This window comes from Cryptomeria japonica, chromosome 8 (genome assembly GCF_030272615.1).
Source record: "Cryptomeria japonica chromosome 8, Sugi_1.0, whole genome shotgun sequence".
Lineage (NCBI taxonomy): Eukaryota > Viridiplantae > Streptophyta > Pinopsida > Cupressales > Cupressaceae > Cryptomeria > Cryptomeria japonica.
Genome location: NC_081412.1, coordinates 158,383,446 through 158,399,877, shown reverse-complemented (window position 1 = coordinate 158,399,877; position 16,432 = coordinate 158,383,446). Strand labels below are relative to the sequence as shown.

At 35.9% G+C, this 16,432-nt stretch overlaps 1 protein-coding gene across 3 annotated transcripts in view; it reads left to right on the top strand.

Annotated features, from left to right (window-relative positions):
- The window catches only part of LOC131044816 (protein unc-13 homolog), a 193,899-nt gene that overhangs the window by 60,290 nt on the left and 117,177 nt on the right, over nucleotides 1-16,432 (top strand). For all 3 annotated transcript variants that reach the window (XM_057978251.2, XM_057978253.2, XM_057978252.2), the window contains 5 exons: nucleotides 6,910-7,201; nucleotides 7,632-7,698; nucleotides 7,843-7,996; nucleotides 16,024-16,191; nucleotides 16,292-16,402. In XM_057978251.2, coding sequence (XP_057834234.2) covers nucleotides 6,910-7,201; nucleotides 7,632-7,698; nucleotides 7,843-7,996; nucleotides 16,024-16,191; nucleotides 16,292-16,402 — 792 coding nt within the window. The remainder of the gene's footprint in view (nucleotides 1-6,909; nucleotides 7,202-7,631; nucleotides 7,699-7,842; nucleotides 7,997-16,023; nucleotides 16,192-16,291; nucleotides 16,403-16,432) is intronic.

Sequence of the window (16,432 nt, the reverse complement as noted above, 5' to 3'; positions counted from 1 at the left end):
TTACTGGCTACTTGTTGTGATCCTCTCTAAGGAGTGCTGACTGAGTTCAGATTACAGATTGCACAATGAATGTATCAGGAAAAGTACTTCGGGTATCTGCTTCAACTTGGGCTCTGCAGTGATCTCTTGGGCATTTAGAAAGCAATCTTCCGTAGCATTGAACACTGCAGAAGCTGAGTACATTGCAGCATTTGTTGCATCCAGAGAAGCAGTGTGGCTTCGCAATCTCCTCGTTGGATTATTTGGTCAAGCTAGTGTTCCTACCACCATTCATTGTGATAATCAAAGATGTATAAAGATGTCAGTAAATCCCGTGTTCCATGACGGGTCCAAACATGTGGAAACACACTATCACTTCATTCGGGATATGGTGCAAAGAGGTGCCATTCAACTAAAGTACATTAGCATGGATGAACAGGTTGCGGACATCCTTACCAAACCCTCATCCAGAGTGAAGTTCGAATACTTCAGAGGCAGACTTGGTATTGTGGAAAACGGAACTCTGATTGAGAGGGACCTCCAATCTCAGCGACTCTATCTGCAGCACTTTGATCATTCTTTGCTTGTGTGCAAGAATGAATTGTGTCCAATCTATGCTTGTGTTTTAGATGGAAAATTGTAATTATGTAAAGACCCACTTGTGTATTACACTTTCTATGCTTGTGTGCTAGAACCATCTTATGCTTGTGTGCTAGGTGGAAGATGTAATTCTATGCTTGTGTGCTAGATCCATTCTATGCTTGTGTGCTAGATGGAACTCTAAAGGTTCAGATTATGTATTCTCTTCTTCCCTAGTTAAGAGGGAGTGTTGTTTGTAACTAGGTAAAAATAGGTTTGGATTGCCTTAAGGCAACATCCGAACGCATATAGGACTGGGTCCTATCCTAAAGGGGTAACGTGCCCCCAAGTTGAGCCCAGCCCTATACCTCCACGCCACCCTAAATACTCCACGCCACAATAAATAAATTGGCGCCAAAAGAGGGAGGCCGACTTGGATTTAATAAAGGCTAAGGACTCATATAAATAAAGGTTAAATTGCAAATGCAAATACAATTCAGTTATCCATGAAATCAGTGAATTAGCTCTGCAAACAAGAGGTGCGAAATCACCAAAGAAGGTTGTGCGAATTTGTCCAAGGATTGGGCGAACTTATTCAAGAGGATATAGGGCATTTTGGTGCAGTCTTGAAGCATGTAAAGATCAGATTCAAAAAAGCAAGCTAAGTATTGTATTTGTGCAATAAGAATGAATACATAATCTGACCTGTGGGTCTTTAATGCTGGGTTTTTCCTCCTTGGAGGTTTTCCCAGGGTATTTGTGTTTGTCTCTTGGTTCCTTGTTTCATTCTTGAATTTACTTGATTATAGTTTACTAAATTACAAATCTGATTAATAAACTAGGGCATGATTAAATGTTACAAATCTGATTACTGATCTAGGGCACGAATTTAACAAAGACAAAGGGTCTAACATAGGTGGAGGTCTATCAGGGGAGGCATCAATTAAGAAACTAATTAAGTCTTCATTGGTGGACTGTCATGACCCTACATCGATTGAGAGATTACACCATCGAAGCTGATCAATTAGGCCCGGACTGTTAAGGCAAACTGTTATGCAACAAATCAACTACGATTAATAATAATTACCTAAGGGAAACACAGCATTATATTATAAGGGGCGGTGCTATTAGAAGGAGCAATGTTTATGATAAACAACACTCAAAGTAACATCGATTAATAATGATAAGACAAGCAAAGTACCAATCGATAAGAATACCGTTCAGTATTTATGATAACCATCCATTTGTTAGGAAGAGACATCAGGTATGTCTCTTGGAGGCATCATACCCAACTTGCATAGTTTTAGAAGGGAATCGACCCCTCTCAATCAGGACTCAAGTATGATTAGATAAAAACACATTCCGAAACCACAAATTATCTTATTGACATTCTTCATTAAATCGGTCCATAAATCCCAGCCTCTTGGCACAATACAGACACATACTTACAAGGGATAATCAGGGAATCATCGAACCAAGGAAGAACAGACTGCTGGTAACATCTACACCACTGAATTATTATCAGTGCAATCTAATCTCAGAATTATAAGTAACATCTTATTTGTTTCTATCATATGGCTGTCAAATCAATATTATTACATAATGATCTCAGCATTAGTATTCTGAATTTACCCCACATCATTATGATCTCAGCATTAAGACACTAATCTGTCATCATTTAATTTGATTATAGTAACAATAATTAGAGTTAATCATGTCCTATAATGAGTCGGTTACCTTAGGAACTTACATTTATGCTAGTTAGACATGCTAAAATGTATTTAATATATTCATGGTCTACATCATTTAGTGTGAATATGTAACATACATCTCTAAAGGATAACTAAGTATTTTATATGGTGAAATTGGGAATTCAAATAAGATATAAACCACATAAAACCCTAGTTCTACAATGAAATCCACCATAAACCAATGAAGAAGCTAAAAACATGTAAAACACAAAATATGAAAGATTATACCATTCACATGCTCATTTGGGTTTGATCTCCATTGATCTTGCTTTTATATGTTGGTCGCTCTCAGATTTTATGTGCACAAAAGAGCTCAACAAAGAACAGATTGTGGTTGTGTAGTTCGGTAGTATGTAGATGCTTCGTTTGAATGAGTGAGATTATGAAATGATAGGGAAAAGATCCTCTTTTTATAGAGAATACCCTAGAAATGGAGGGCTAGGATTAAGAGGTGGAGGGATAAATGGTCGGCTTAGATTAGAGGTTAGGTATAGGAAATATGAACATATTAGAAAGGTGGCTAATGATAAATTTAGAGATAAATGACATTTGTCATGGAGGGAAAAAGCTAATGAATTAATTAAATAAATGAAGATTTATTTAATTAATTGAAGAGGCGGGACCATTTAAATAAATAAAATATTTATTTAATTTAGGGAAAGGATAATTTAGGTAAATAAAAATATTTATTTAAATAAGGAAAGGCTAGAAGAGGATTAGTGAATTAATTAAATAAATAAAAAAATATTTAATTAATAGAAGGCTTAGGATAAAAGAAGTAAATAAATAAAATATTTATTTAATTAGGCGAGGACAATTTTAGTTGTCTGCAAGGATGTTTGCAAATTAGAAATACATCCTTGTGGGGGAGGGGTATGAGATGTAATAGGGGGGTGATGACGGACTTGTAAGTAGGCTCTTCTAGAACGAGCCAAGTGATGTCTAGGACCTTGAGAGTCCTTACCTTGAGGAGTCAAGTCACTCGGTTACATTCTCTACCTAACCTCACAAGACATTGTTAGACTAGGAGAGAAAGTGGACTTGAGGGGTAAGCTAGTACGAGCCGCCAAGTGGAGCAAGAGGGTTGTAGAAGGCAACCTATCTTGCGCTTGGTGTAGAAGTGGCTCCAAGCAAACCCTTCATGTCTCTTTCCCCAACTCGTATGTGCTGTACTATTAGTAATTGAATAATAATGAAATGTTGTTTAATCCTAACGATAAGTTGAATATGTATCTATGTATATGCTCTTATATTTTGTGTGCAGGATTTCATACAAGATTTCACTATATTAAGCAAGAGATTATTTGGTAAGAGTTGAAACACTAACCCTAAGTTGTGTAATTTGTGATTTTTAGGTCAAAACTATGACATATTGGAAAGGGAACATTACAAATCTTTACACCACATTTGTGCATATGTCATTCTGGATTGCGGCATGAACATCCCCAGGGAGCTCATGCAAGGTAGTCCATGTTTGAAAAGAACTGGTGTAGAGACCCAAGTTGGCCAGCCTATCATCAGATTTATTCCCTTCCCTAAGGGTGTGGATGAGTTTGATGTGTCCAATTGTAGAAAGTATGTGATGACATTTAACAATGAGATCTTTCACTTGCCAACCCGGGGATGCTTCACCACGAAGCATCATGATCACATATTTGGAGTCCTCTTCAATGATGACATTTTGCAATCTTTTGTCCTTAGCGAGGGATATGCCGTAGAAGGTTGCCGCCACCTCAGGAAAACTTGAGGTCTGGATTTCGTGAAATATCACCAGCAGTGTATTGACTGAAATACAAGGGATATTTGCTAACAACTGTCTTCCCAATCTGCATGTTATGCGGTTTATAGAAATTTGCGTGTTACACTGTTTTGCTGTCTCTGAGTTTGCAGACTTATTTAAGAGATATGAACCATACATACTCACCAACGAATGACTATCAACAACTTCTAAGTTCTAATTGATAGAATAACCACCTAGGATGATTATGAACTAATGCAAGATGTGTTTGGAGTCGGTTTGGACACATAAACATGTATTAAGAGCTAGCTGACATTTCATCATACAATTGTCATGTAACCTTCAGAACATATAATTGGGATGCAACTTAATTTCTCCTTTAATTCCAAAAAGACTGTGACCGAATAAACTTTACTAGTCCTTACTATTGACCAAAACTTTTGACATTCATTACTCAGGAATTCTGAGAACAAAGGGCAGCTAGGAACATTACGACAATCTGAAATAGTACATAGAATGATGACAAAGAAACCTGAAGGAAAATCGCCTATCTGAATAGTTGAAGAAGCAAGCAAGATCGCTAGCCTTTGATCTTTCCTTGGACAATTTCGGTCCTCTTTTCAGATTGCCCCTGCTACTGGTACATGGTCTGATATCTCATCAATTTCCAGTGCCCAACTTCTCTTCCCCACTCCTAAAATAATCGCTGTCATGTCCCAATCAAATCGCTATTACTGAATGATAAGTTCGATGCCATGATGGAAGACTAGGATGCAAATCCATGGGAGTTAGATGTCTGATTCGATTTGGACTCAGAATTGATTTGGATACTGAATTCCTTCCATTACTTCTTCCAAACACTCCTGAGTGAATCGCCCTTTGCCCCCAATATAAGCGCTGTCCTCCAATGTGTATTATGGTGCTTCAGCACTGTGATATTAGCAGAATCATGGGTATGGAGGACAAGATCCAAACTGTCTCAAACCTGATTCAAGGTCAGCTACATCCCAAATTACACCTCAATCAGTCTCCTATTGAAATCGCCTTGAGCCCTCAATTAAAATTGGTGCCAATATGATCTTCCGTGAACAAAGTCGTAATTTTTTACCCTAGCCGTGGCAGGTCTGAAGATGACTGATATAAACTCAGTGAACTGCAGGTATAGACAGCACCAATGTAGAACAACCTTTGAAGACACCAAAATGTCTCCTCTTGACTCCTCCAAATCGTACTTTAATAAGTTAAGCCTTTGGTCACAATTTAAGCACAATCAAGATGATTGAAGTATCACCTCGTTAATGCAACCCTTCGAGAGATCTTCCACTCCCTCAGTTATACAATCTATGGGAGTTTTCGTTCCCAAAGATGAAGATCTGCAGAAACCCCCTCAGTTCTACAAAATCCAATCAATATTCAATTCAACAAAACCAAGCTGCTTTGAAGCTTCAATTAGATCACTCTTTATACTTTTTTCATTCTATCTCTAGAAGCTTCTAGAAGTGACTTTATGATATAATATTTAATTCACTTTTATTAAATTAATTAAATATAAAGTCATCTTTTAATTTTAATTTATTTGATAACTTTATAAATAATTAACTTAATATTATTAATTAAAATAATTAATTAAGCTATCCATGAAAAATAATATTAATCTGGACAACTTAACTAATTAAATTAATTAATTAATTCTTCTCCAAAAATGGGGACATTACATTTCGAGATTCACCACATAGGCCTGCAAAAGTTGCCTTTTGTATCTCTAATGATGCCACCCCCACCCGCTTGACCCGGGTTACCCTTTTGAAGATCCGTCAAAATTTAATTTCAGCCAGCTGGTGTTTGGGGGGTCCTATGCCAGCATGCTTGTTGAACATCATTGAAAAAATTTGAAGTTCAATGAAGATTAAGGTGGGACAATTGACTAACTTATTTCCATGTGTTGCTATATATGAGAATTTCATCCAGATAGGCAATAATGAATATTGCAACTTCTGCTGCTGAAGTATCTTTAGTACATGTGTGAAATGTTGAAGATGTTTTAGTTTCTTACCATGTGTTGCTAAAGATATCTTTCACATTGACTATTATACAAGTACTGGGCTAAGGCCCAATAACATCTTTCATTAAATGCATGAATATAGCCCCGCTTATTAGTTAGAACTCAGGCCTATAGGCATGACTAACCACTCAGACATTCTCAGGTTTTGAAGGTTTTCTTCTATGCATCTTCACTAATAGGGTCTGGTGATACATTAACTTAAAGTCAATCTTGGTATATGGCCCTTGGAGTTGGTCCAAAAGATTGTTGATGTGTGCTAGATGATGCTGGTTCCTTTAGGCAAGCATGATGGGTTTCCGATGAGGTGATGAGCTAGGCATGATATTCCCTTGTCAACAAGATCTTGAATCTGTTGGGAGATCTCTTCATTGTCTAAAATGATGTGCAATAGAGAGATCTATATGGAAGTGACGTATCTGAAAAGAGACTAATATGATTCTTGACAGAGCAGTGTGTTCAGTAGCTTGCTCTTAAATATTTCATGTCATAGTCTATTTCTTGTCATTGTTGACATTAGAATGAATTGAGGATATCTTATACTCACTTCAAAGAAAATGATCTTTTCATTTTAAACTTTTTGTCTATAAACGAGTTGGAAGCACTAGTTTAAATTAAATTCATTAAGAGTCAAATGTTCTAGTTTGAAGGATATTTATGCAGGAACTACTCTTTAATTGTATTTTCTTTTCATGCATATGAGGATGCTTTAATTGCAAATGTTGTTGAAAATTAGAATCTCTATAGATTCAGTTTGTTGGAAGTAGATAGTGCTACCTATTGTTTTTCTTATGTATTTGCAGGTTGGTTCTGGGTCAGGAAAGGCATATTTTTTGGTGACTACTCCAGAATCATCTGGACCACCCCCTCCACGGGTACCACCTCAAATTTCTAACAATGAATCATTAGCTTCTTCTGCAAGCCTCTCAAAAACATATTCTCTTCGTTCCGCACCTTCACAACAATTATCTGTTGACGATGAGATTGATGATTTTGAGGATGAGGAGGAGGATGATGGATCAATGGAGTACACTTCAAGGCGCCGTTTGAATGATGCCAGTGATCTTCTGCTAGCATTGCCTTCATTTAAAACAGGTATAAGAAAAAGTAGCTAGCTGTTATCTTCCACAATGATCTACAATAGTGCCAAGTTCTGGGGGCTTGGGCATTGCAATATTTTTGTCTTGAGATATAAATTTACACAACGTTTACACAAATCACATGAAGTGTGACATGCAGCTACATTAGAAGTGGTTTTGGTGCAGTGGACATGCATATTCATATTGTGACGCTACTGCTTAAATTTTACTTTGAAGAAATAGTCTTTTCAAATTTATTCTCATTACCATATGTCATTGCTCTAGTATTGAGTAAGTTTTGTGGACATCATGTTTGACATGAACATAGCTATAATTCAGTCATCCATAATTTGTGATAGGGCAAAGTAAGCCTATGAATATTTATTTAGTCATGATGGGGTATTTTGTAATGAATTTTTGTCCAATAAGTTTTGTCCGTGATGCAGGTTTATTGGATGATGATCTTCGGGAAACTGCTTATGAAGTTTTATTAGCTGCTGCTGGTGCCTCAGGGTAATTATTTTCCTTGTTCCATTTTAAGTTAGGTATTCTATGTTTAAGGTATAAAAATATGGTGATAATCAATTTATCATGATTGAGTGCAAAAATATTTTTTCTTGTGCAAATAATTTATGTAATGAAGTGAATTTCATCTAGTGGTCTTATACTACCAACCAAGGAAAAGAAGAAGGAGAAGAAATCTAAATTAATGAGGAAGCTTACTCGTAGCAAGGGTGAGAAAACTCAGCCTCAACCTCAACAAGCGCTAGGATTGTCTGGGTTACTTGATATAATGCGTATACAGATGGAGGCAAGTCCCTTGCATCAATTTACTTGTTGTTTTCTGTAATAGAATATCTTGCAATTGATGGATTTTCTTACAAAATTGTTAGACAACCTGTAGTTGTCCTTGTGCTTTAAAGGTTATTACTGTTAGATTTATTAGCTGTGCTTTAGTAAATGATTATCGATATACATAAGACCTATCAAATGAACTTTCAAATTTTTTTACAGTTTATTCAGTTACAGTTATGTTAAAGAATGAGATACAAAATTTCTTATAGGAATGCATAATAAAGTCTACAATCTTCAAACAATAAAGCCCATGTGCATTTTGCTGTGCATGTTTAATTAATTAATACATTTTAAATGCATCTCTGCAACTGCTTTCCATAAGTGGAAAATTCCTGGGAAAATGGCCGTTTCCTCATGTATTTATGGCATTTCATTAAGCTATACCTGGTAAAATTCTTGGAACAAATTTATCTCTTGGTAATCAAGGAGATTTTTTTTGAAATGTTGCTAACCTAATTTGGTATAAGGGGGAGGTAAAGGAATTCAAAGATGAACCTCAAAGGGGCAAAGTATATCAGCATTGACTCCAAAATCCCCTTTCTAGTTCCTTCCCAAAATCCAAATGAGAGATACTATTTGATCTATAGGTAGCTGAAAAATCTTGTAGCAGATTCAAAGCCACAAGTGGCAATAAAGATCTTTGTCCTGTCTTTCATGCATGCATTTGTTCAGTGTCAGATACATTTAAAATCTAAATCTATAGCATGTCATGTCACTGTCTTGGACTCAGCATTTAAAATTCATTGCAACGAGTACAACTGTTATCTGTGAGATATAAGATCTGTAGTCTGTAAGAATATTGTCTCTTTTTGCCTTAGCAGTTTATTCATTTCAGATAGTTATCATGACAATTCTATGATGCATGGTAGACACAAATCTCAAAACATGAATACAAAGGGATTTTTTAAAATCAGTTTCCACATTACATCAAAATGATTGCAATTGATTAGAAAAAAGGGAAAAAAAACTCATGATCGAATGAGCAATGATACAGGGAGCTAGGGAGCAGTCTAAAGCATCGTTGCTTGGCTTGCATTCAAATACCATCTTTTGACAAGAAAAGGAACACCTATGATGAGTTTGCTTTTTATTTAGATACAATCATATTACATGATATTCAGTCTTGATTTGATTTCACTGAGATCAACAAGACATTCCATTATCATCATGCTGTAAAGTTTATTATCACAACTTTCAATGACTATTGCTGTCACCAACCATGCTTCTTCAATGACTAATTACATTATAAGCAAGGTCACAACACAATCCCTTGTACCAGTAGCAATACACAACCATATTTATGGTTTTGGGACCAATACACTTTTTTGCACACTTTATTGATGATCTCCTTAAAACCCATTGTAAACAAGGTATATAGTCTACAAAGAATCAACACTTACAATTCAATACAGTGACAAGTAGGAGGTCAATGTGTTTGACTCAAAAACCATACAGTTGAATCCTGATAAAACGTCATAATGAAATAAAGTATCAATGATAATAACTTTCTTGCATCTTTATAAATTCAAGACAATAGAACAGTGCAAGTTATGGTTAAAGGTGGAAAGTTTCCAGTAATGACTAAGGCACACAATCCATAATTGAGTTAGCAACCTCAACCAGTGGATATCTGTATACACCAATGCTTGAACTTCAATTAACACTTAATGTTAAAACACAACATCTCGAAGTGTATGATAGCTAGGGAGCTTACTGTCTGTATTCGCAATGGTTTAAACTATTGCACTCTAACTTATATCAGTTTTTGGCAATGAAAATAAAAGAGGGACACCTATTGCTTGCCCTATTCAGCATTGTCACGCCTTATTTCTAAAATTTGATTGTTGTGTCCCTTTGCATTCATCATAAAGTATAATTGCAAATGGCTATAACTGATATCCAGGTATTGTAATGTTCTGAGGAGGATTACACATGTTGGCATGTGATATTTGCAATATACTTACTTATTGCTTCCACCTGATCTTGTTTTATGGTATTAGGACTTGAACCATCTCTCACAACAATGTGACTTCCAACTTTGGAAAATATTAAAATTTGTATCCTTCTTGATATAAAGGTATAATTTTGTTGCCTCTGCAATGGCATATGACTTGCACTGTGTTTTATAATAATAATATGAACTTGAAGTGTGAACCTGCATTGTTGTTACTGTATAACCTCCCCAAATAATAAAAACCAATGAACGCAGTGGACTTCCAGCCCGTGCAGAGAAAAAAATTCTGTGTTGCTCACATGGAGCAAAACATCTTGTGTACATTGACACTGAAGCCTGTGACCTTGATATTTTTGCATGCTTTGTAGAGTATGATGTGATGTTTCCTTCTAGTTGACGTCAGTCAGCTGTGTAGATTGACCTATCATAGACACTCATAGGCTAATGAGGTTGGATAGAGGGTCCCTTGAGGGATGCAACTTCTTCAGTGGTTAGAGCTATGTAGGATTGGTGTTCGTTTGAGGTCCTATAGGACTTTGTATGCATTACTTACTATTTATAGTAAGTTAGAGATGTTAGAGATGGACCCCTGCTATTTTTAGTAAAGGAGTATGGTCGCATGCAGATTCATCATGTCAGCTCCCAGTTCAGACGACATTCAAAAATGTTGAGTAATAATGGAGATATTAATGTTTATTTAGTTTAAATAAACATTAATGGTTTTTGAGCTTATATTATTAAGTTATAATATAGTTTTATATTATAACTTAAGTAAGGGTCATAGTATCATCAGTTGGGGCCAATTGAACAATTAAATTGAATGTAAATATTATTGCACCATCTATTGGATTATTAAATGAAAATTACAAGTCATATTATTACTTATGCCAAAATCACACAAAGGAGCTTTTTCAAGGAATTTCGACCTCCTTGGGAAAAGAGAATATATATTCATGTGAAAATTGTACAAGGTTTATTATGTTGTTGTTGATTTGATAATTTCTTCTCTGGAGCATTGGGATTTGTGAGAAACCAAGGGTTTCTGCAAGTTTTGAGCTTGTCGGCGTTGGAGAGCGTAGCATCTTCATTGTAGCAGCAATCAGAGGGTGTGAAATACTCACCTGATATTGCTTGTGGAGTTGGCTTCATTCAAGAGTCATTATTGGGCTGATTGGAGGAATGAATTTCAGAATTTATTGTCAGATTAAGGACAAATGTTTGAGCAGATTGCATTGGCTGAATAAAAGGTTTAATTGCTGATTGTAGAGGGCCGTACTTATTGTTTTTTTGGCTGTTCACTACCAGCCGTACCCTTACACCTTCATATGGTACGATTTTGGGATTAAGAGCTTCAGAAAAATTATTAAAAATCAAAGGAGGTGCCAAGGATTGGAGGACAATACGGCATCATCATTTGGGAATTTCATAGCTGGAAGGTGGAGTTACAGAGCCTTCTTCCTGTTGCTTTTTTAGCCAGCAAGGGTTTCAAAGAGGTTTTATCAATAAAATGGTATGTTATCATGGTGTAAACAATCTTGTGCTGTGTATTGAAGAAGAATGAATAAAGAATGTCATCTATTACCGAAATATAATTAGTTTCGAATTTCAGAAGTTTCTTTTTTGTTGTATGTATTACTTTTTATGCAAAACCCTCATCAAAAATACCCAAAAAAATTGCAAATAAGTAAACAAACAAAACAAACAAATTCGGTACAACAGTTTAAACCTTGAAGGGTTTTTACATATGAAGTGTAGCCTCCATCAATGCACTTACATCCTTCATAACATGGTATCCTGTCTTTTAAAAATTGACATACACAATATCCAAAATTCAACAGTTAGAACATAAGCAAGACAGGTGCTGATAGAATAAGCAGATGAACTTGCTGTAGAAGAAAAATTCAAATTTGAAGAAAATGGATTGAATTTAAAGTCCTCTAGGACTTTCATCATAGATAGAACTCTCATTATGTCATGATGCGTTTAAAAGTGTAGGAATATAAATATCAAGTGAGGCAATTAACTGACGACTACACCTGAATAGATATCAATAACATCTCAAACAATTCTCCAGCAAATGATTTCTATGGCTATATTACTGCTTTGTGATTGTATTACAAATGATGTGTTTTAACTGTCGGACTGATAATTAATTGGCAGCTATTGTGCATACCTTTGAATTATTATTTTTTGAGATAAGTGAGGGTTCTATTGGGGCTCTTGATGACAAGATACACTGTCCAACCAAACATGGCTAAGTACAAGCCAAAACAAAATACATTGCTTTGTCCAAGAAGCTAGAGAAAAGCCAAACTAGGCTGTAAAACCGACAAAAGAAAAATACAGAACATGATGACCTGGCCTACAAGGAAGAAACAAACATTTGATTGCAATCACAGGGGCTTTACCAACCTGGTTTTATCCAGCAACATCTGAAGCAGAAACTTTGCCACCCCCATGAACAGAGCCACCAAACCCACCTGCACAACCCCCTGTGCCTTCTCACTGCTGTGACAAAGATCTGGGCTTGCAATCATCAAGACATGTGCACTGCACACCCATAATTGTCTCGGTTTTTTTTGGATGCATGACACACAACTCTTTCAGCTAGAGAGAGCATAGAAAACAGATTATTTATCTCTACCTTGCAATGTTTGTTCAAGGCCACAAGATTTCTAACTACCATTACCAGTTCCATATAGAAATCAAAGAGCTCTTCATGCTATTTGAAAATGGCCAACAACTTTATCTCGAGAACGTTGAGATCACCTCTGCAAAGCTTTCAACTGAGAATCCACAACACCCTTGCCCATGGGTTGCACCTCAGCACCAGAAGAAGATATAGGGTTTTAAAAGTTGAAAAGCAGGACATGAAACGCAGTCTTTGACTTGTTTTTGTGGCATGAGCATCTCCATTTTTTGAACGAATTTGAAGCAATGGACACCCAAGAGCAGAAAAATGTGAGAGTTATCCAAACCTTTAGGACCCAGCAGAAAAGTTAACTGATTCAAGAACCTTGGCATCCAAATAACTAAAAATGCCGCATAAACAATTATCAGAGACAACACCCTGGTAGAATGGGTCAGAAAATCCCACTCTGAAGACCTGCTCATTGCCATTCCTGCAACGAAACCAGTGCCGCTGCACAAAAGAAAAACAAAAAAATACGATGCCAACCAGAAAAGACAAAGTAAATGCGAGCCAAACAGTTCACTAAAATTTGATCCATCTGAGTCCTTTGCTTGCTCAAGTGGAATGGCAATTCATCCCCCTTGTGCCCAACTTGGGAGATGTGAAACCAAAGCACATCACTATCCAAAGAAATCATTAACTGCCATAGATTTTTGGTATTTATACAGGAATGCCAAATTAAAGAGTAGACTTGGTCCAGAGCCTCCAAATTGGGGAGGGGGGGGAACTAAGACTCATGTTATGGTGGTCTGTCTAGACAAAGAAAAGAGCTCAATGTGTTGCCAGATTCAACATGATCACTGACTAGAAGATTTGCATTGGCAAGAAGATTAGCGACTTTATTGCGTTCTTTGAAGCACCTAGCAAGGAAAATGTCATCAAAATTATAACCCTATGTTAATGGTTGAAGTTTTGCAATTTTTTTCAGGTTCGGTACAGCTGGGTTTGGCCATACAATATATTTATAAAATATTCAAAATATAGAAAAATAATATAAATTTAAATATATTAACAATAAATTTAATATGTAAATATACTTAATATAAATATATTAGTAAATTCCAATAAAAAAACACAATTTATGTCCATTTATATAAGCGCGCGTGCACACACACACTGTGCGTGTGTTTGTGTGTTTATATACTTATATAAATGGACATAAAATGTGTTTTTTTTACTAATATATTGTTTTTTTATTGGTAATTTACTAATATAAAATTTAGTGTTAATATATTTATATTTATTTTATTTTCAGGTTCGTTACAGCTGGGTTTGGCCATACAATATATTTATTAAATATTCAAAATATAGAAAAATAGTATAAATATAAATATATTAACAATAAATTTAATATGTAAATATACTTAATATAAACATATAAGTAAATTTCCAATTAAAAAAAATATGTTAATAAAAAGAACACATTTTATGTCCATTTATATAAGTATATAAAAACACACACACACGATCTCCCTTTCCTTTTGGAGCCTGTATCTTCTACTGTGGATATTGATCAAGTAGTCTCTGTCACACACACCACACACACACACACACGGTCTCCCTTTCCTTTTGGAGCCTGGAACTTCTACTGTGGATATTTATCAAATAATCTGCAATTTTTGTTATCCTTTCTTCTTCAAACAGGTTGCTTAATGAGCCCACATATAAAATCTTGATGTACTTGGAATAGTAGAATCTAAAGCCTAATGTGCAACCCGTGGAATATTAATTCAAGCAGCATGTTTAGATACAAATTTAGAGTGCATGGAGGAATAATTTATGATACATATCATTCAGAATTCATATGTTCAAAACAATTTTGTGCCTAAACAAAATCCTGTTGTGGACATTTCTGATCTATGAGAAGAAGCTTTACAAAAGCTTAACTTTGGCAAAAAACAATTATGAGAAGAAAAATGAAAGAGCTTAACTGTGATCGGAGAAAACAATTTTGAGAAGAAAACTGACAGAGCTTAACTGCAATGAGTTGGCCCTGAAACCTGAAAATCTGTTTTTTTTTAAAAGGAAAAAGTATTTTTTATTCAGGGTTTGCTGGGTTTGCCAAGGGTTTGTCCCTGGGACTGTAGATTTGGACAAATCCATAGTCCCAGGTATTAACCCTGAGCATTTCCAGGAGGGATCAGAGCCAGGATTCATACTCAATCTGGTTCCGTTCCAGGATCTATACTCGATCTGGTCCAGTATGGGTATATTCTCAGAATTGGTGAACCCGGTAACATAGTCAAACCTTTGCATTGACCAAGAGCCTCATGCCAGAGACTTCTACATCGCCAGCTAGGTTAAAACATTTTGTTTAGTGCTGTGGTCACTAATAATAAATTGCCTTAGACAATCAGCTCTTGTATCCAATCAAAGCAGCAAGGGAAAGACCCTCAATCACTGCCACCCCTTATACTTCATGATTGTTCTTAGGGCCAAGGAAGAAAGACTCCTGTCTCCCTCCTGACCCCAATCATCCTCCCTAGAGAGTCTTGTAATACACAACCTGCCCTTGCTGGACCATGGTTGCCCCTCAAAGCTCTATCAAAATTTTAAGCTTGATAAATCCAACAAGGGGTTTCAACCACTGCTGATTATTTTGAACTACCTCTTTGTCAGTTACACCATTAATGGGGACGTCTGACTTTTTACAATGCCAATATTGTGCAATTTTTTTTCATCAGTTTTCCTCCTTTCTTTTTTTTTCTTCTCCATTTTCGTTTTTCAAGCAACCTACAAAAAATGGTAGAGCTCTAGCTGGGATTGGATTGTGTGGTTGTTGAAGTGGTAATTTGCATCAAATTGATTAGCTTTTTTTTTTCTTAAAAAAGAAATAAATCGTTGTCAAACAGAGAAGTTGCTATTGAGCTGAAGTGTTTTCTTGTTTGTGGTCTAAGGGTTGAAGGGATCATCTTGCGGTGTAAAAATAATGTTGGTTGATGCCAAAAGACAAACAAAAGAATGAAATTATATTCCTGTCAATGAATGATCATCATACTAAGCATACTAAGTTTAAATAAGCTAATCAAGAGTGCTAAAAGTAACTCCAACAAACACACATGAAGCATGTAAACTAGAAAATAAGAAGCATTACCAAAGAGGTAGATGAATTCAAATGGGTACACCTAGCCATGTCAGTATATACACCATTCAACTGATAAGAAAAAAATCTACAAATGGAAGGTTCCTTGTTGTGGTTATGAAATAACTGACATGTCTAATCAAATTTTTAGGAGCTTTGTGTAATAGTTGTGATTTTATTACATAATACGAACTTAATCAATTCCAAGTTGACAAAGTTGCCTGAGCATGTCTAGTTTAAATTCATTTCTTTCAGATTTCTGAAGCAGTGGATGTGCGAACAAGAGAGGGTTTGATTCATGCTGCTGCAGGTAGAGTGGGCAAGCGAATGGATTCTCTCTTAATTCCTTTAGAACTTTTGTGCACCACCTCCCAGACAGATTTTTCTGACAAAAAGTCATATTTACGGTGGCAAAAGCGGCAGGTGATAAGTCACTTTTTGCAACATATTTTAATGGGAATGCTTTCACTTTTTCTACATAGCAGGCCGCATTTATTTAATACATGTTAACTTTTCACATCAGCTAAATATGCTGGAAGAGGGGCTTCTGAACCACCCTGCCGTCAGGATTGATGCATCTGAAAGGATGGTGACTGAATTGAGAGCTCTACTAATGAAAATTGAAGAAGCTGAGGTACATGTTTGTGAGAGGTAACATTTCCTT